The 21,927-nt window shown below is 40.5% G+C and overlaps 1 protein-coding gene across 5 annotated transcripts in view; it reads right to left on the reverse strand.

Moving 5' to 3' along the window:
• LOC140486191 (glutamate receptor ionotropic, kainate 1-like) overlaps nt 1-21,927 on the reverse strand; it is a 321,766-nt gene that overhangs the window by 92,373 nt on the left and 207,466 nt on the right. For all 5 annotated transcript variants that reach the window (XM_072584967.1, XM_072584970.1, XM_072584968.1 and 2 more), the window contains exon 7: nt 2,134-2,307. In XM_072584967.1, coding sequence (XP_072441068.1) covers nt 2,134-2,307 — 174 coding nt within the window. The remainder of the gene's footprint in view (nt 1-2,133; nt 2,308-21,927) is intronic.

Below are 21,927 nucleotides of genomic sequence, written 5' to 3' on the forward strand. Positions count from 1 at the left end.
TGGAAGCTGTGAGGTAAATCTATCCTTAGTGGCCAAATGGAGGTTACAATCCATTTTGCAGCATTGCTATTATTGATCATAAATAAATGAAACTAAAAATCTTCCATCAACTACATGGTTTGTAAATGTTAAGTCTCCATCAAGGCTGACAGATACTTGGCCTTAGAATGTTCTTATTTCGGTCAATTGTTTTCATAACAGTGAAGATATGTTCTTGGAATCATCAAAATGATTGTTTGTCCAGTCCAATTATTGAGGCTTGTATAAGAAAGTTGGTATCACAGAAATTGGTTATCTTTTCTATTTGAATGTCTGCTCAATTGTACTCCAAACGATTTTTGTTATTTCCTTTCATGAATTCAAACTTCTTTATAAATTGTTGTGTGTTGTTACTTTGCCAAAATCTGCAATTCTGAGCAACCAGCTACAGATATTAATTGTGAAGTGTTCTGTGGACTGCAAATGCCAGCAGTTTTCTAATGCTCATTAGTGTGATTATTGACAACACTGGAGAATAAGCGTCCAATGCAATGGCTTCACCGCTGTTAAAATGGTGGCATTAACAAGCAGTAGCTCTGCCAGTTCCTAAGACAATGAAAACAGTACCTTGTTCTGACGAGCGAAAGAAAATCTCAATTGAGCCTTTACAAATGCCATTATTCTGTTTGCCTCGATTGATGAAAATCTATTACATCAATACCTTTCTTTGCTCCCTTGCTCCTCTTCCCATTTTATTTCCCCTCTCTGCCTTGTTGCTGCTTTTGATGATGATTTTTTCATGCATTTTGTTATCACAAGGTTATTTTATCTTCCATGAATTGTTGCTTTTTTTTATGTAATTTGTTTCTTTGCTTTTAGTTATCAATTAATTATTTGGATGGATGCTGCACTAAGTACTTTTCAGATGGTGGATTTTATTTAAAGACAGGTTGCGTTGTGTTTGAATTTGGTATTTGCTCTGGTATACAGACATTATTTCATATACATTTGCACAGTATCCATCCATTGTGCTATTTTAAAATTAAGATTTAGATTTAATGTGACTGCTGGACCTTTTATCTCCAAGGGCATCAATGGAAGAGTTCATTCACAGTACTAACATAATGAAGAATCAGAAGAAAAGTAATTCACATCTCCCTTTCCAATCTGTTTGCAAAGCAGAAAATAAAATGCTGTCACATTTTTAGTTGTTGACATCCTCCTGTGCAATTAAGAAAACAAAGTCTTACATGTTGTAGATTTTTCTTTTTTAAGTAGCTTGATATTTAACATACTACCAACAATTAACACCATCTGGAAAATATACAAAATATTATAAAACATTTTAATATTAGTGGGGCCATTGATTAAAATGATAATTGTTTTGTCTTCACAAAACACCTGAATCTAATAAGAAATGAGTTAAAAATGACAATTTTTATGCACTGCCTCTGCACTCCAATACTATGGAAAATGTACAGGAAGACTTACTATAATTTTAATAAACCAACATCCTACCATTCAATCTTGAAAGTATCATTCCATTATTTGTCTTGATTTACGAAATACATTCGATTGTGGAGCCCCTTAGAACCTCATTGCTGTACATACCATTTTCCATGTGCATCTTGCAGAGGATGCAAACACACTGTTAGTTGCTTTGTTCTTTCATTGGTACCATCCGGACTAAGATTACCAGAACTAATTTCATTTGTCACCAGCTGTAAAGGTGTATAATTTCAATTGGTAGGTTGTTTTGCTTTTCATTTATCACACGAAATAGCTTAATGAGGCATGTCTGTCTGAATCACAAAATCATAAATGACCCATTCACTTCTTTTGCTGAGCTGCTCCACTTAACCATTTATAATGAATATGACATGAGGTGTTTCAGTAGGAATATCATGCGGAGACCAGAAAATGCTTTTTGAATAGTAATGATCTTCAATTTGACAAATTAGGAATTACGTGAGCATCAACATTTGGAATGCCTGTTGCTTGCATTGCTTGACAAGAATTACAAACTGCAATAATCTGTACTTTATGGAGAAAATGAAAAGCTATTAATTTAATGTCTTCTTAAACACACATCACATTATTTCATTGACAACAATAGAAACTTAAGACTTTTCTGGACATTTAAAGGGCACTTACTGTTATCATCCCATCCAGGATTCCTGAATCTGATTTCCATGGTGCTTGAAGCTGTTCCATGGCCCATCTGTCAATAATGGATGCAACTCGTGGGTTATCAATATTTAGAAGGCGAAACCCTGTCATGTTGACACCACTGTACCGATAAGGTTCCAGGTTCAGTGCAAACAAATCCTGTAGAGGTAGACCACAAAACAAGAATTTTAAAATTAACAAGTGCATTCTACTTGATGAGAGATCATCGAAGATAAAATTGTGGCTGGGTGTCTTCCCATGTGACTGTGATTGGTTGGTAACTCTCTGTTGGCGCAGTCCTTGATCCTAGGAAAATGTTGGCTTCTGAACTGCTGGAGTGGCATAAGATGCAGTAGGTTATCTTAGAAAAAAGTCAACATCAGGTCTTGCCTGCTCCACAAGATTTTACCTAATATGAAACTTAGCCACATAAGGACCTATATGGTCAGATAACCAAAACATTGGAAAAATATAGCGATTAGAAGTGACTCAAATATAAAAATTGAGATAGAAAGAAGAGATGTGTAAGGAAAAAATTCAGGCAATTAGAATTGAGGCAATTAAAGAAACAGTCACCAATGGTGGAGCAATTAAAATCTGGATGCTTGAAAAGTCAGAATTTGGTGAGTGAAAATGCCTTGGAGGATTACAAAGAACAAAGAACAAAGAAAACTATAGCACAGCAACATGCCCCTCGGACGTCCATGCCAGCGCCAATCCATATCCTCTATCTAAACCTGTTGCCTACTTTCTAAGGGTCTGTATCCCTTTGCTCCCTGCCCATTCATGTATCTGTCTAGTTCCATCTTATTTGATTCTATCGTGCCCACCTCTACCACCTCTGCTAGCAATGTGTTCCAGGTACCCACTGCCCTCTGTGTAAAGAACTTTCCATGTATAGCTCACCTAAACTTTTCTCCTCTCACTTTTGACCTTGTGACCCCTGGTAATTGAGTACCCCACTCTGGGAAAAAGCTTTTCGCTATCCACCCTGATTATACCTCTTAAGATTTTGTAGACCACAATCAGGTCGCCCCCTCGACCTTTGTCTTTCTATTGAAAATAATCCTAACCTACTCAACATAAATAATTTGGATGCGAGCATAAGAGGTACAATTAGTAAGTTTGCAGAGGACACCAAAATTGGAGGCGTAGTGGACAGCGAAGAGGGTTACCTCAGATTACAACAGGATCTGGACCAGATGGGCCAATGGGCAGAGAAGTGGCAGATGGAGTTTAATTCAGATAAATGCGAGGTACTGCATTTTGGGAAAGCAAATCTTAGCAGGACTTATACACTTAATAGTAAGGTCCTAGGGAGTGTTGCTGAGCAAAGAGACCTTGGAGTGCAGTTTCATAGCTCCTTGAAAGTGGAGTCGCAGGTAGAAATGATAGTGAAGAAGGTGTTTGGTATGTTTCCTTTTATTGGTCAGAGTATGAGTACAGGAGTTGGGAGGTCATGTTACGGCTGTACAGGACATTCGTTAGGCCACTGTTGGAATATTGTGTGCAATTCTGGTCTCCTTCCTATCAGAAAGATGTTGTGAAACTTGAAAGGGATCAGAAAAGATTTACAAGGATGTTGCCAGGGTTGGAGGATTTGAGCTATAGGGAGAGGCTGAACAGGCTGGGGCTGTTTTCCCTGCAGCGTCAGAGGCTGAGGGGTGACCTTATAGAGGTTTACAAAATTATGAGGGGCATGGATAGGCTAAATAGGTAAAGCCTTTTCCCTGGGATCAGGGAGTCCAGAACTAGAGGGCATAGATTTAGGGTGAGAGGGGAAAGATATAAAAGAGACCTACGGGGCAACGTTTTCACACAGAGGGTGGTACGTGTATGGAATGAGCTGCCAGAGGAAGTGGTGGAAGCTGGTACAATTGCAACATTTAAGAGGCATTTGGATGGGTATATGAATAGGAAGGGTTTGGAGGGATATGGGCCAGGTGCTGGCAGGTGGGACTATATTTGGTTGGGATATCTGGTCGGCATGGACGGGTTGGACTGAAGGGTCTGTTTACATGCTGTACATCCCTATGACTCTATAAGTTCTCTTCACAGCTAGCGCCCTCCAGGCAACACCCTGGTGAACCTCCCCTGCATCCTCTCCAAAGCAGCCACATTCTTCTGATAATGTGGCTTCCAGAACTGTACACAGTATTCCAAATGTGGCCGAACCAAACTCTTATACAACTGTAACATGACCTGCCAACTCTTGTACTCAATACCCCGTCCGATGAAGGAAAGCATGACATATGCCTTCTTGACCACTCTATTGACCTTGCTTGCCATCATCAGGTTACATTGGACCTGAGCACCTAGATCTCTCTGTACATCAATTTTCCCCAGGGCTTTTCCATTTACTGTATAGTTCACTCATGAATTGGATCTTCCAAAATGCATCACCTCGTATTTGCCCGGACTGTACTTCGTCTGCCATTTCTCTGCTCAACTCACCAATTTATCTATATTCTGCTGTATTCTCTTACAATCCCCTTCACTATCTGCTATTGCCAATCTTAATGTCATCTGCAAACATGCTAATCAGATCACCTATACCTTCTTCCAAATCATTTATGTGTATCACAAACAACCGTGGTCCTAGCATGTATCCCTGTGGAACACCACTGGTCACAGTTCTCCATTTTGAGAAACTCCTTTCCACTACTTATCTCCGTCTCCTGCTGCCCAGCCAGTTCTTTATCCATCTAGCTAGTATACCTTAGACTCCATGTGACTTCACCTTCTCCATCAGCCTACCATGGGGAACTTTATCAAACACCTTACTGAAGTCCATGTATATGATATCTACAGCCCTTCCCTCATCAATCAACTTTGTCACTTCCTCAAAGAATTCTATAGAGATGATAAGACATGACCTTCCCTGCACGAAACCATGCTGCCTATCTTTTCCAGCAGCTTCCTTACCACTGACGTCAGGCTTACCAGTCTACAATTACCTGGATTATCCCTGCTATCCTTCTTAAACAAGGGGACAACATTAGCAATGAGGGTCTCACTCATGTTCAAGGATACTGCAAAGATATCTGTTAAGGCCCCAGCTATTTCCTCTCTTCCTTCTCTCAGTAACCTGGGATAAATCCCATTGGACCTGGGGACTCGTCCAATTTAATGCCTTTTAGAATACTCAACACTTCCTCCATCCTTATGCTGACTTGACCTAGAGTAATCAAACATCTATCCCTAACCTCAACATCCGTCACGTCCCTCTCCTTGGTGAATACCAATGCAAAGTACCTGTTAAGTATCTCACCCATTTTCTCTGACTCCACACATAACATTCTGGCTTTGCTCCTTTATATGAAGAAAAGGCTTTGGGAATTTCAGTAGCCCTGTTTTCTAAAGATATCGCATGACCCCTTTTAGCCCTCTTAATTCATTGTTTCAAATTGGTCCTACATTCCCGATATTCTTCCAAAGTTCGTCTGTCTTTGGGTGCCTAGACCTTCCTTATTCCTCTTAGCTAGTCTCACAATTTTACCTGTCTTCCGTGGTTCCCTAACCTTGCCATTTCTATCCCTCATTTTCACAGAGACATGTCTCTCCTGCACTCTAATCAACCACTCTTTAAAAGCTTCCCACAAAGCAAATGTGGATTTACCTTCAAACAGCTACTCCCAATCTACATTCCCAAATCCTGCCAAATTTTGGTATAGTTGGCCTTTCAGATTGTGGTGTTTGAGAAGATTCCACAGATAAGGAGGTGTGAAATCTTGACAGGATTTGAAGACTAGGATGCAAATTTTCAAAGCAATATTTTAGTAAGAGCTAATGTAAATCAGCAACCCAATGGCAATGGTTGAATGAGGTGAAGATACCTCAAATTTACAGAGAGTGGAACACAGAAGGTCAGTCAAGAGGTCATCAAGTCTAGAGGTAAGAAAGGCCATGATGAAAACTTCAATAGCAGATGAGCTGAGACGTGATACTGTCTCATTCCTAATGAAGGGTTTATGCCTGAAACATTGATTCTGCTGCTCCTCGGATGCTGTCTGACCTGCTGTGCTTTTACAGCACTACACTCTCGGCTGTCGGGTGACAGTGGGGAGGTGAAAATAAGTGATCTAGATAATGACATTAGTTTTAAGTCTGAATCTCCGAGGCAAGTTAGTTGAATTTCCAGTTTGCTGATATTTCTGGTAGTGTCTACAGTTCTGGTCATCACATTACCGAAGGGTATGATCTGAATTGAAGGTGTACAGGTAAGATTTCCCAGAATGTTGAGGAATAAGAAACTTCAACTCTGAGGAAAGATTCAAAAGTAATTTACTTTGGAATACTGGAGGCCGAAGTGTTCTCTAATTAAAGAACCAGACAGCATGGACAGTAAGGCTATACTATTAAATATAGCAGGCAAGATCTTGAAAGTAAGGCCATTATGAGGGTCTTCAGTGTGAAGCATTTTCTGCTTTTGCAGTTAAGGTCAGATTTAGCATTTGAAATTAAAATTGGCAACAGTTGGCAGATCACTTTGCCTGAGGCCCCTTCAATGATATTGCCAGGCTTCCAGATGCCAGCTGGAAAATTCCAGCTAGTCTCTAATAATTGACCTTTAAACTATTTTAACAAGTTACCTGCCACTCCTGAGTGGGTACAGCATAATGCTTCCGAGTATGATAATCTCTTTTCTTCATTTCAATTATCTCTTTTATGTAAGGATGGCTTTTTGTATGGATGTGATCTGTCAAAGTTATCGAAGATTAATACAAAAAGGTCAATGGCTAGTTGTGCTAAGTTATTGTTACAACCCACAACTCATATAACCTGGCAGTAAGAGGATGGAACTAGAAGCTGGTATTTATATACATATGATCTATGATTTTGAGGTGCATATTAGATATCCAATCCAATAAGCACAGCTTGTTCTTATATAGACTATTTTGAAAAGAACTGTATCAGCTGCCAGAGTAAGCGATATATGACTGGCGAGGTGGGGTGATCATTTCCCTACTTTTAACCACTTCTTGGTCAACTACAACAGCTATTTTCATTTTTTTTTAATCATGTAGTTATCACACTTCAAGTAAACTTAGTTAACCAGATGAAAAATTAAGGAAGGCCAATTCCAAGGGTTTCTCAAATGGAAGAGAGTGAGTTTAATACCTATCAAATCTAAGCAAAATAAGAAAATACGACTTCAAACACATGCAACACTGGTAATAAACTTTAAAACAAAAGGATAGGGAGGAGGGTATTTATCCAGGTAAGAAGGGATAGCCAGTTACAGCTTCCAAAATTTAGAGTTTTGAGAAGCAAGAGAGAAATTGGAGTCCCAAGTGTTTCTTGAGGAGTGGTGAAGCTTGCAGGTAATCTTGATTTCTTGGTGAATGTTAGTTTTTCCAAGTTGCTTTTTCATGGAGTATTGAGTTTTCAATTTGAGCGAGAGACAAGTAGAGAGAATGTCTTCAGTTCTTGCTTCAATTTATTCTTCCTTGTCTCCTGCTCAGAAACAGCTGTTGCTTGGGCCATTTGTGTATTCCTAAGACTGCTTATTATTTATTTCAAATTGAATACTCCACAGCCAACCTTCCATAACAATGTGTAACATCCAGAAAGGTATGAATCAGCCAATACAGACAGGAATGTATTTCACTTCCCTTTTGTAACAATGTTCATTTCAGTTCAGATTAATCCTTGTTTATTGATGAGTTTTGGTTCAACCAGGTCAGGTGATCACAGAAGCTATTTTAGTTCAGTTTTTGTCTTTTTTAAACCGTTTTTGTCTCAGGTATTAAAATAACACGATTGAAGGTAAATATTAATAGTCTATGTTTATCATTACCATAACACCTCCTCAGCATGATGAATGAAACAAGTAATATTTCGCCTTTTTGCTGAAATAGGGCATAAATATGATTAATAGATATGAAATATTAATGCACAAACTTCAACAATGCACATATTCAATCTCTTCATCTTAACCTTTTGTATACTGGCATTCAGACTTGTTCACTGGGCCTTGTCACATGTCTAAGTTTTAACTCTTCACTGCCCAGTTTTATGTGCTGGAATTTGAAATTTTTAGGTGTTTTGTGGGTGGTGAGTTGAGTTGTTGCCTTTTGGTCATCGAGTTTCCTACATCTCACTCTCATTTACCTTCACATCACCCCAAGTTGATTGATTGAGATCTGCGACTTAGTTATGATCTTATGATACACCAGTGAGTAGCTCTGTGGTTACCTTATTGGTATGTTCCTACTGGTCTCCACTAGTGATTTAGGAAGTTGAAAAGCAGGTATCAATCATCTAAGGTGTTGGCACATCTCAAGTGAGATGTGGTGCCACTTTTGGAATACCGCGTTCAGTTCTGGTCTCCCTGCAATAGGATGGACGTTGTGAAATGTAAAAGTGTTCAGAAAAGATTTAAAAGATGTTGCCAGGTTTGGAGAGTTGGGGCTATAGGGAGTGGCTAAATCGGCTGGGGCTATTTTCCCGGTGCATTGGAGCTGCGAGGTGAGTTTACAGCGTTTTGTAAAATCATGAGGGGCATTGGTGAGGTCAATAGCCAAGTTCTCTTCCCCAGGGAAGGAAGTCCAAAACTTGAGGGTTTAAAGTGAGGGGGAAAAGATTTAAAAGGGACCTAAGGATCAACTTTTTCATGCAAAGGGTGGTGCGTGTATGGAATGAGCTGCCAGAGGAAGTGGTGGAGGCTGGTACAATTACAACATTTAAAAGGCATCTGAAGAGGTATATGAATAGGGAGGGTTTGGAGGGATATGGACCAAGTGCTGGAAAATGGGACTAGTTTGGGTTAGGATATCAGGTTGGCATGGACGCATTGGACCAAACCGTCTGTTTCTGTGCTGTATAGCTCTATGACTCCAAGAGCTGAGGCTCTCTGTACGGAAATGGAAGATACAGCATTTGCGACTTAAACTTTGAACATGGGACTAAGACAGGAGTCCCAGTGGCTTAGCTGTTGTCCTACTTCTTTAGGACTGACAAAGCTGGCAGATTTCCTTCAATTTTTCCAAGTTGCTTTTCCATGAACCACTTACTTTATAGATTGAGAGAGATTGACAGCCAGAGAGAATATCATCCCATTCTTGCTTCAATTCATTCTTCCTTGTCTCTGCTCTGGTGCTCAGGAACAGTAGTTGATAAGTCCATTTATACATTCCTGGGACTGCTTAATATTTTTCCAAGCTGAATACTCAGCCAACAACCTTTCATAGGAACATAGGAGCAGAAGTAGGCTATTCTGCCCCTTGAACCTGTTCCACTCATTCAATGAGATCATGGCTGATCTGTAGCCTAACTCCACATACCTGCTTTTAGCTCATATCTAAACAAAAGATTATCTATCGCTGATTTAAAATTAACAGCTAATCCTACATACACTGCCATTTGTAGAAGAAAGCTCCATAACATCTGCCATCCTTTGAGCATGTAGGAGTGCTTCTTAATATCTAGCCTGAATGTTCTGGCTCTAATTCACAGACTATGCCCAAGTTCTAGATCCCCAACCAGTGAAGATAGTTTATCTTTATCCACCCTGTCTTTTCCTGTTAATATCTTAATCAGATCACCCTTAACCTGTTAATTTCTAGTGAAACAGGCCCAATTTGTTTAATCTCCCATCATAATTTAACCCCTGAAGTCCAGGAATCATTCTTGCAAACCTACGTTATACTCTCTCCAAGACCAAGATATCCTTCCTAAAGTGTGGTGCCCAGATCTGCTCACAATACTACAAGGATATTTAACCAGGGTTTTGTACAACTGTAGCATAACTTCTGTATCCTCTACTCCTGTTCTTTAAATATAAAGACCAGCATTCCATTTGCTTTCCTGATTATTTCCTGCATCTTTTTGCAACATTTTAAAGATCCATGCCCCTGAATCCCCAAGTTTCTTTGGATACCTGATGTAATTCACTTCATACCATCTAAAAAGTATTGTGATATATCCTTTTTTTGGTCCAAAATGGATAAACTCACACCCCCTTCCACTGAACTCCATCTGCCACAGATTCGCACATTCACTTAGTCCATCAATATCTCTTTCATAGAAACCCTCAGAAGGCGGAAATAGGCCATTTGGCCCAACAAGTCCTCATCAACACTTTGAAGAGTATCCCACCCAGACCAATTCCCCTACCCTATTACCCTGACTAATGCCCTAACCTACACATCCCTGAACACTATGGGAAATTTCGCATGGCCAATTCACTTAACCTACACATCCCTGAACACTATGGGCAATTTAGCACGACCAGTTCACCAACCTGCACCTCTTTGGACTGTGGGAGGAAACTGGAGCATAGAATATAGAACAATACAGCACAGAAAAGGCCCTTCGGCCCTCGATATTGCGTCGACCTGAGAACTATTCTCAGCTTGTCCCCCTACACTATCCTAAAATGATCCATGTGCTTATCTAAGGATTGTTTAAATCTCCCTAATGTGGCTGAGTCGACTACATTAGCAGGTAGAGCATTCCACACCCTTACCACTCTCTGCATAAAGAACCTGCCTCTGACATCTGTTTTAAATCTATAACCCCTCAATTTGTAGTTATACCCCTCATACACGCTGACGTCATCATCCTAGGAAAAAGACTTCCACTATTTACTCTATCTAATCCTCTGATCATCTTGTATGTCTCTATCAAATCCCCTCTTCGCCTTCTTCTTGCTAATGAGAACAGGTTCAAGTCTCTCAGCCTTGCCTCATAAGACCTTCCGTCCAGACCAGGCAACAGTAAATCTCCTCTGTACCTTTTCCAATGCTTCCACGTCCTTCCCGAAATATGGGGACCAGAACCCAAAGGAAACCCACGCAGACACAGGGGGAATGTGCAAACTCCACACTGACAGTTGCCTGAGGGTGGAATCAAACCCTGGCGCTGCGAGGCAGCAGTGCTAACCACTGAGCCACTATGTCATCTACAGTCTGCAATGCAGCCTATCTTTATGTGATCAGCAAATTTGGATATATGACTTTCGATGCCATAATTCAAATTGTTAGAAAACATTTTAAAGGATTGAGGTTCTAACACTTCAATAATTGAGTGCCCATGTCGGACACCACTAGTTATATCCTCAGTACATACCCATTATCCATATGTTCTGTAACTTGCACTCAATCAAATGCCCAGCCACGTCAGTAAATTTTCCTCAATTCCATGGGCTCCAAGCTTAGTTAACAGTCTCCTATATGGGACTTTATCACATGTCTTCTGGAAATCCATATTAACAACATCCAGCGACATTCCCCTGTCCACTACCTTAGTCACCTATTTTAGTCTCAATGTATAACTTTCACAAGGATGCAAATCAGCTGGGAGATAGAGTTCTGAGTTTTTGTGCTATTTTATGACAACATTAATCTTGGCTCAGACTGATCTTTGGTCATTGATGGTCTCATGAGTGCAGTTCAAACTGGTCAGGTGATCATAATTATTTTGGATCAGCATTTATCCTCCTTAAATTAATTTTTAGGCCAATTTTGACAGTATTAGGCAAGAACTTTCGAAAACTGATTGGAGGCAGTTGTTCATAGGTAAAGGGACGGCTGGAAAATGGGAAATGAGATAACAAGAATCCAGAGAAAGTATATTCCTGTCAGGGTGAAAGGGAAGGCTAGTAACTATAGGGATGATCAAAGAAATTGAGGGTTTGGTTAAGAAAAAGAAGGAAGCATATGTCAGGTATAGACAGGATAGATTGAGTGAATCCTTAGAAGAGTATAAAGAAAGTAGGAGTATACTTAAGAGGGAAATCAGGAGGGCAAAATGGAGACATGAAATTGCTTTGGCAAATAGAATTAAGGAGAATCCAAAAGGTCTTTACAAATATATTAATGACAAAGGGGTAACTAGGGAGAGAATAGGGCCCCTGAAAGATCAGCAAGGCGGCCTTTGTGTGGAGCCACAGAAAATGGGGGAGATACTAAATGAATATTTTGCATCAGTATTTACTGTGGAAAAGGATATGGAAGATATAGATTGTAGGGAAATAGATGGTGACATCTTGCAAAGTGTCCAGATTACAGAGGAGGAAGTGCTGGATGTCTTGAAATGTTTAAAAATGGATAAATCCCCAGGACCTGATCAGGTGTACCCAAGAACTCTGTGGGAAGCTAGAGAAGTGATTGCTGGGCCTCTTGCTGAGATATTTGTATCATCGATAGTCACAGGTGAGGTGCCAGAAGACTGGAGGTTGGCAAACGTGGTGCCACTGTTTAAGAAGGGTGGTAAAGACAAGCCTGGGAACTATAGACTGGTGAGCCTGACCTCGGTGGTGGGCAAGTTGCTGGGGGGAATCCTGAGGGACAGGATATACATGTATTTGGAAAGGCAAGGACTGATTCGGGATAGTCAACATGGCTTTGAGCGTGGGAAATCATGTCTCACAAACTTGATTGAGTTTTTTTGAAGAAGTAACAAAGAAGATTTATGAGGGCAGAGCAGTAGATGTGATCTATATGGACCAGAAAGGCATTCGACAAGGTTCCCCATGGGAGACTGATTAGCAAGGTTAGATCTCATAGAATACAGAAAGAACTAGCCACTTGGATACAGAACTGGCTCAAAGGTAGAAGACAGAGGGTGGTAGTGGAGGGTTGTTTTACAGACTGGAGGCCTGTGACCAGTGGAGTGCCATAAGGATCAGAGCTGGGTCCTTCCTCTACTTTTTGTCATTTACATAAATGATTTTGATGTGAGCATAAGAGGTACAGTTAGTAAGTTTGCAGATGACACCAAAGTTGGAGGTGTAGTGGACATCGAAGAGGGTTACCTCAGATTACAACAGGATCTGGACCAGATGGGCCAATAGGCCGAGAAGTGGCAGATGGAGTTTAATTCAGATAAATCCAAGGTGCTGCATTTTGGGAAAGCAAATCTTAGCATGACTTACACACTTAATGGTAAGGTCCTAGAGAGTGTTGCTGAACAAAGAGACCTTGGAGTGCAGGTTCATAGCTCCTTGAAAGTAAGGTCGCAGGTAGATAGGATAGTGAAGGCGTTTGGTATGCTTTCTTTTATTGGTCAGAGTATTGAATACAGGAGTTGGGAGGTCATGTTGCAGCTGTACAGGACATTGGTTAGGTCACTGTCAGAATATTGCATGTAATTCTGGTCTCCTTCCTATCGGAAAGATGTTGTGAAACTTGAAAGGGTTCAGAAAAGATTTACAAGGATGTTGCCAGGGTTGGAGGATCTGAGCTACAGGCAGAGGCTGGGGCTGTTTTCCCTGGAGTGTCGGAGGCTGAGGGGCGACCTTATAGAGGTTTACAAAATTATGAGGGGCATGGATAGGGTAAATAGGCAAAGTCTTTTCTCTGGGGTCAGGGAGTCCAGAACTAGACATATAAAAGATATAAAAGAGACCTAAGGGACAACTTTTTCATGCAGAGAGTGGTATGTGTATGGAATGAGCTGCCAGAGGATGTGGTGGAGGCTGGTACAATTGCAACATTTAAGATGTATTTGGATGGGTATATGAATAGGAAGGGTTTGGAGGGATATGGGCCGGGTGCTGCCAGGTGGGACTAGATTGTGTTGGGATATATGGTCGGCATGGACGGGTTGGACTGAAGGGTCTGTTTCCATGCTGTACACCTCTATGACTCTATGGCATATCTCAGGTCTCAAAGTCAAATGATAGAGGCTGAATATTGACAATCCATGTTTATCTTGATCATATCGATACATAAATCATATACATAGAATCCCCTGTTAATGCCCAATACCTAAATGTAAAGTCATAGAGATGTACAGCATTGAAACAGACCCTTTAGTCCAACCCGTCCATGCCGACCAGATATCCCAACGCAATCTAGTCAGTTAATATGCAATTACCATATTGAATGCCAATCAGCAATTAAAGCCTAAGTTGCACATTGTTTATCACCAAAATTACTACATTATCTCCAACTACACCCAGCAAGGAATAGTTCCTAACTCTCCTCTTTACCAGGAAAATACCAGGGCTGAAGTCCCTTGAGACTTCTGTCAATTTTCTACAATATCTCTGATTATTAGTTAGGCCAGGTCTCAATAGTTTCTGAGACTTGAACCCAATATCAGCAAAATATATTGAGAGAATAGTCTAGACCTTAATCTTTTCTTCTTTTAAATGTAAGTGTAAGACATTGCATTCCAGATGCAATTCAATTGGTAAAACTACTCAATTCGAAGCAAAACACACTTTATTTTTACTCTAAGTTTAAAATACAGATTAAAAAATGCTTAATAAAATAATAGTTATATTAAGTAGTACTAATTAAGCATACATAAGATCTATGCAGCTAAGAACAGAATGGGCCCTGGAAGAAGAGTGGAAGAGTAGGAGAAGTCTTGAACAAGGAATCAAGCGGGCTAAAAGGGGTCATGAAATAGCTTCAGTGAGCAGAATTAAGGAGAATCCCAAAGCATTTTATTTTTATGTAAGAAGCAAGCAGGTAACTAGAGAAAGGATTGGTCCACTAAAGGATAAAAAAGGAAGGCTGTGTGTCGAACCTGAGAGAATGGGTGAGATTCTGAATGATTACTTTGCATCAGTGTTCACTGAGGAGAGGGACACGATGAATGTTGAGATTAGAGATAGAAGTTTGATTTGTCTGGATCACGTTGACGTAAGTAGGGAAGATGTGTTGGGTAAGCTAAAAGTTATTAAGGTGGACAAATCCCCAGGACCGGATTATCTCTCCCAGGTTGCTGAGGGAGGTGAGAGAGGAAATAGCTGGGGCCCTGACAGATATCATTGTGGCATCCTTAAATACAGGTGAGGTGCTGGAGGACTGTAGGGTTGCTCATGTTGTCCTCCTGTACAAGAAGGGCAGTAGGGATATTCCAGGTAACTACAGACCAGTGAGCCTGACGTCGGTGGTGGGAAAGTTGCTGGAGAAGGTACTGAGGGATAGGATCTATTTATATTTAGAAAAGAATGGGCTTATCAGTGATAGGCAACATGGTTTTGTAGGGGGGAGATCGTGCCTTACCATCTTAATAGAGTTCTTTGAGGAAGTGACTAAGTTGATAGTTAAACGAAGGGCTGTTGATGTCATATACATGGACTTTAGTAAGGTGTTTGGTAAGGTTTTCCATGATAGACTAATGGAGAAAGTGAAGTCACATAGTGTGCAGGGTGTTCTAGCTAGGTGGATAAAGAACTGGTTGTGCAACAGTAGTCAGAGAGTGGTAGTTGAAGGGAGTTTCTTGAAATGGAGGAAGGTGACCAGTGATGTTCCACAGGGGTCAGTATTGGGGCCACTGTTGTTTGTAATATGCATAAATGATTTGGAAGAGGGCACTGTTGGTATGATAAGCAAGTTTGCAGATGACATGAAGATTGGTGGAGGAGCAGAAAGCATAAGGGACTGTCAAAGAATATAGGAGGATATAGATTGACTGGAGAGTTGGGCAGAAAAGTGGCAGATGGTTTTCAATCCAGACAAATGTGAGGTGATGATTTAGGCAAGACTAATTCTAGAGTGAATTATACAATGAATGGAAGAGCCTTGAGAAAAGTTGATGGACAGAGGGATCTGGGAGTGCAGGTCCATTGTACCCTAAAGGTTGCTGCGCAGGTGGATAGAGTGGTCAAGAAGGCATATAGTATGCTTGCCTTCATTGGACGGGGTTTTGAGTATAAGAGCTGGCAAGTCATGTTAACATTGTACAAGACATTGGTTTGACCGCATTTAGAATACTGTGTACAGTTCTGGTCGCCACATTACCAAAAGGATGTGGACGCTTTGGAGAAGGTGCAGAGAAGGTTTACGAGGATGTTGCCTGGTATGGGAGGTGCTAACTATGAAGAGAGGTTGAGTAGGTTAGGTTTACTTTCTTTCGAAAAAAGGAGATTGAGGGAGACCTGATTGAGGTTTATAAAATCATGAAGGGTATAGACAGGGTGGATAGAGACAAGCTTTTTCCCAGGGTGAAGGATTCAATAACACGAGCTCACACTTTCAAGGTGAGAGGTGGAAAGTTTAAGGGGGATACAAGCAGCAAGTATTTCACTCAGAGGGTGGTGGGCATTTAGAACGTGTTGCCAGCAGAGGTGGTAGAGGCAGGCATGGTAGATTCATTTAAGACGTGTCTGGATAAGTGCATGAGTAGGTGGGGAGTAGAGGGATACAGACGCTTAGGAATTGACGGACAGGTTTAGACAGTACATTTGGATCGACTCAGGCTTGGAGGGCCGAAGAGCCTGTTCCTGGGCTGTAAATTTTCTTTGTTCTTTGTTCTTGTTCTAATTAACTGTTTCAATACAGTCACATCCTGTAAACACACACTTGGCAAAGGTAAATTCAATACAGCATATTGCCTCACATGCATTTCAAGCAGCAGGAAGAGAACACCAGCTGTATCAGACAGAGGAATAAGAATTTCCATATCCAACTTCAAGATCCCAGTAACTACTGCAAGCAAAAATCCTGATTATGTAGGAGCTTGACTCCACCCATTCAGGCTGCTTCTATTGTTACAACTTAAAAAAAACAAGTTGTTTACTTTATTTGGCTTTGAGTAGATTGTTCATCACCTCTGTCTCAACCCTGCTTCATTAAAACAAAGGACAAGATACACTTCTTAAAGCCATAGTATCATCACTGAATTACTAGTCTTACCAGAACTCTATTGGAAACCTGTTCATCTCGGACCAGGGAGATGGCTTTAAGATGGAGGCAAAGAAAACGGTGGCCTACACTAGGAGTTGTCATTCCACTGGTGCAATTTGGACTGAGATACTGCCCTTCAGTTTGGAGGGTCTGATCAATAAATAAACCTGAACTTAAAGAATGTTAAAGGTCATTTCATTTAAACTTTTTAAAAAATGATTATTTCCCTATAACAGAGAGCCAAGTGGCACACAAGGTTCAAAAGTTCTGAGCAAAAGCTTCAAATTCTATAATGTCAATGGAGCACTGCTGCTGTTGTGAATGAGAGGCAGCTGACTACTGCAGGTGTACAGGTCAATCTGCTGTAGCATACATTTTGTCAGTGCGAATTGGCTATAACGTGACTAACAAATTGCGGACATTGTTTGGATAATGTGAACCTTCTACAACAGGTATAATAATTTGCTATTAGCAACCTTCTACAACACGATTTTCTATAGTGTGAGACCACAGAGGAACGCAACTGTCACGTTATAGCAGAATGACCTGCACCTGTAATGGGAATAGTGCTGTAATGGTACTTGAGTAAATTGGGTACGCTGACATTTCCTGCAAACCTCAGCAAGACTTAGGGCGGTTGTATACTACTGGATGTGTTACAAGTGTAGCTGCTTGAATTATTACCTGAAGAAGTTGGGCACTATTATGATGAGGGTGACCTTAATAATCCAAAATGCATTGTTTGCTTAGTTGAGAGAATCTAAGGAAAGGTCAGGTTTATGGAAAATTTTCTCCCTTTGTTTTGGAAAAAGCAAGTGAATTTATGTTCACCAAACTGTCAAGTGGAATCTCCGCCCTGCCCCCCCCCCCCCCCCCCCCCCCCATCAGTTTACCAACAACCAGCAAGTGTTGGTTAGTAACAAAATCAACAAATAAAAGTTAATGCATTCTCTATTCTGATTTAACATAATATTTTAGCAAACCTAAAATTATGAGTCCCAGTTACATCAGATTGGTTTCTATGCTTAATAGTTCATAACTTGCTGTCTCTTGAAGTCAACGGGTTCAAAAATACTAGCATTCAGCTCATTATTTCTTTGCTTCACTCCAGTCATTCCCATGGCCTTTTAGTTGTGAGGCTGTCAACCGAGTGACAAATTCTGAGCAGTTTTTGAGCCATAGAATCTCACATGTACAAGGACACCACTCAAACTAGCTTCACTTCCAGAGCTTCCAGCTGGCTGTAACAGGAAACCTTCGAACCATTATTTTGAGCTGGGATCAAACATAGAATGGAGAAGCAAAAGGGCACTGAGTCAACATTACACCACCCAGTTCTCAGGATTATTGTAACTGGCTAAATTTCTTTTTCTTGACCAGAGAATGCAGAAATTTGATTTTCATGCCATTAGTTTCGAGACAATAATAAAAATTTCTATACTTCTGCTTAAATATTCAATTTCTTTCATTCTTAAAAATGAACATTAAACAAAATATAAAACTCACTTCTCAATGGGATAATACTGCTTGTATTACTTGTGAAATATTCCAAGTGACTGTCAAGAGCTCCAATAAGTTGTCTAGTGATTCAAAAATACGAACGACATTCAGGAACAACGGTGCAATTTGCATATGTTTTGATGGAACAGCAGATTATTTATTTTTTTGAAGAGTTTAGGCTCAAGTTAAGTGATTTATTACTGAAGGAGATTTAGCCTGTGCTGAAGATTAGATGGGTGTCAATATTAATAGGTTTAAAAACAACATATGCAACAGTAATTAATCAGTAACACTTAGCCAAATATATGCAGCAGTAATGCTGCTGCATACCTTGGGCTCTATAAGGCATAAGCAACACACAGCCCAATGTATGCGGCAGTAATATACCAGAAGTACATAACCCAATGTATGCAGCAGTAATGTATCAGCAAAACACTGCTCATGGCAGTGCACACCCTGAACTGATGCATGACTAGCTACATTTTATTGCCCAGTGGGAAGCAATCTAAAATGAATATTATTCTAGCTTTCTAGTTAGATTTCAACTGAACAAAACTAGATCAGAATTTTCACAAGATCCTTATAAAAGATGTGCCCACTTTATTTGCCATGCATATGAAAGAACATTAAGTAAAATGTAAGATACAACAAAGAACTACAAATGCTGCAAGTCTGTAACAAAAACAGAAATTGCTGAAGGAACTCAGCAGGTCAGGCAGCATCTGTGGAAAAAAAGCAGAATTAACATTTTGAGTCTAATGAATCTTACCTTTTTGACATTTAATCATTTCTGTTTTTGGATCATTTGAAGTGTTCCTGACTGAATTCCAATTTGTAGGTAGTGGGAGGAGGCTTGAAAATCAGGTTCCTGTCCCCATACAAAGAGAAACTTCCTAAGGGAGTTAGAGAAGAGCACGAACACTCATTTGGAGCGGTGTGACCTTAAAGGCTGACCAGAAAGCCCATTGTGCCGCATTGCGCATTCCTCCGGTGTCAACCCATTCTTAATCTGCGCAAGCTTTTCTTCCTCCTCTCTTCTCTGTTGTGAGCACCAACGGCACACAGTAAACATAGCCAAAAAGAGTCCTGTCCATCAGGCACTAAGGAGGAAGTCACTGCGCTCTCAAAGTTTACTTTTCCCTGTTCTCCCCTCCATTTCAGAGGCTTTGAACTAAGTTGGCTGTCTCTTTACATTAGACTCAGGAGCACAGCCTGTTGAACACATCACTGACACGTCTTCTCAGCAGGTCAAGGAAGAAATGCCTCAAGTCACTGACATTCAGAGGACTGCTGCAGGCTGGGAATCATTTAGCCTAGACAAAGGATGCTTGCCTGGCCCTGGCCATTAATGACGCTGTCACACTGAACAGATAAGCACAGGAACAGCAGGCAGGTTTGTCAGAAACACTTGTTAAGCTGCATTGAAGGATGAAGATCTCCAGGTGGCTTTGACACGTGTGCGTCTAACTGCTTTGACGGACAAGTTGACTGACATAGACAGCCACGTCTGGTGCACCCAGTGTCAGCTGGGTATGCATCGCAGGCCTACACACCATCAGTGTATCTGGCTTAGTATCAATGGTAAGGGGAAGGTGCATCTTGACCCCAATTCAGCCACCCTTTCCTGTCTGAAAGGGTGGTGCCAGCATATACCCAGATGGAGGAAGAGCCATACTCAAGCCCTCATAAAGTTTCCTCTCAGGACACTGCAGAAATGACTGGTCCCTCCACCTCTTGCTTTCCTGCGATTCCAAAGCCTGCAAAAGTTCCAGCTGAGCAAGGTGAACCTGCATCTGGGCAGGACCCTCAGTAGGTCTGGGTCCTCTGGGCTAAAACCGCTACAGGTATGACCACTCACATCTTCCAGCCAGCAGGGGTAATAACAGGGCACGAGACCTCCATCCCAGTTACTGAAAGCTGGACCACATTCAGACTTAGTGAGAAATGTGAAACTTAATTGATTGACTTCAATCCTGACAAGGAGAACAGGTAAAAAGTGGATTGAGTCTTAACCCAGAATCTTTAGCGTGGAGACCTCCAAGATCTGGCATCAATGACGAGTTGTAGTATTATTCAAAAGTACATTGCACAACCAAATTGTTCATGCTACATGGGGAAGTAGAATTCTGGCAGTAATAGTTTAAAATGAGGTGTGATGCTGTTGTACTGTATCATGCATTGAAGGTGAGAGAAAGAGACAAGTTAAGTTTAGGCATGGGAAAATTTCTAGTAGCTCAGATACCTGATAGAAAGCGTATTCTGTTCATCATCCTGGGTATGTTACTGAAAGCTACCTCGATGTGAAGGCTAGCATATGTTCCATGGAAGGAATAGGGAATTGGAATCTACCTACGCCTCTGTTTCATGATATCAAATATGTAAAAGATCAAAAAACTTAAAATTGTAATTACAATGAACACATCTACATCTTTCAAGGGGTTATAAGCACACACTGAGCCTCTTGCCATTGCAAACTGCAACATTCGTAATGAGAGGAAAAATCTTATCAGCATTATGGTGATGAAGCCATAAATTAGCTACGTTGAGTTAATTAATTCCAGCATAATTGATGTTTAAATGAACTTTGCAACATTTTATCAAGGCTCATATGCATGTGTAGTATGTTCTCAAATCTCTTTCAAATCCTGCAGTGTAGCAGAAGCTGCAGGCTGCTTGATTCTGCTGGCAAGTGATGTGCTACTAAATTCAATAACAATGACTTATTCTGAATATGCATTTTAATGCTCTACTTGCAATACAAGTGATTTCAGAACACAGGAACTGCAGGAATGGACGACTATTGGCACTTCACCACTTGTGATGGTGCGAAGGAGTCAAGCTTACTGTCCCACACACAGCCATTGAGAATCAGTGTGACAGACTATTGTGTCTAAGCAAAATGGTCCTCTCTTCAGTTTAGATGGGAATGCATAGCACATACAGATCAGTCCTGCTTTTATTGAATGGGCGAAGCAGGCTGGAGGAGTTGACTGGCTTACTTCTGCTGTTCATTTGTATGTTTGTAAGATATCCACATGCAATCTGACATTCATACTGCACAGTCAATGGTTATAAAGTGGTCCTTCAATTCCATACATCAGTATCCAGGCAAGAGATTGCAATATATAAAATATCGACCATTTGCAATCACAGCTGTATCAAGAAAATGAAATGGGGAGAAGAATTTAATTATATTCACTATTGGCTGGCAGCAAAATTTAACAATAAACAGTAAAGCACAATTGCTCTCACTACCCAAAGTTCAAGATAGCTTGTCATATTGTTTGAAAGGAGTTTAGAACTATCCTATTGCCTTTATGTATACAGCCATATGCAAAATACCACAACACTCACTACAGTCTTATATCAAAGCAATAAAGTAACATTCCCACAAGACATAGTGAGATTGGAGTATATTCAGGGTCAACTTCAGAATTTGTGTATAAAGTTTGTGATCATTCATGCTTGTTGGGGAACAAAAAACATTAAGAGAGATTCTGAAGGAGTATCATTAGGAGCTCTAGAAGTTTGAGACAAATAAAAGCTAGTGCAATGAGTTGATATTTATTGCTTAAAAACGCTATATAGAAGCTATGTAGATCAAGGCTTCACTAGCACTTTGTCCATCAAACCTTGGTCCAGTATGATATGAAATAACTGTGATGCAACTGCTTATATAGATGTTCAGTAG

The sequence above is a fragment of the Chiloscyllium punctatum genome, chromosome 15 (genome assembly GCF_047496795.1).
Source record: "Chiloscyllium punctatum isolate Juve2018m chromosome 15, sChiPun1.3, whole genome shotgun sequence".
In the NCBI taxonomy this organism is placed as follows: Eukaryota; Metazoa; Chordata; class Chondrichthyes; order Orectolobiformes; family Hemiscylliidae; genus Chiloscyllium; species Chiloscyllium punctatum.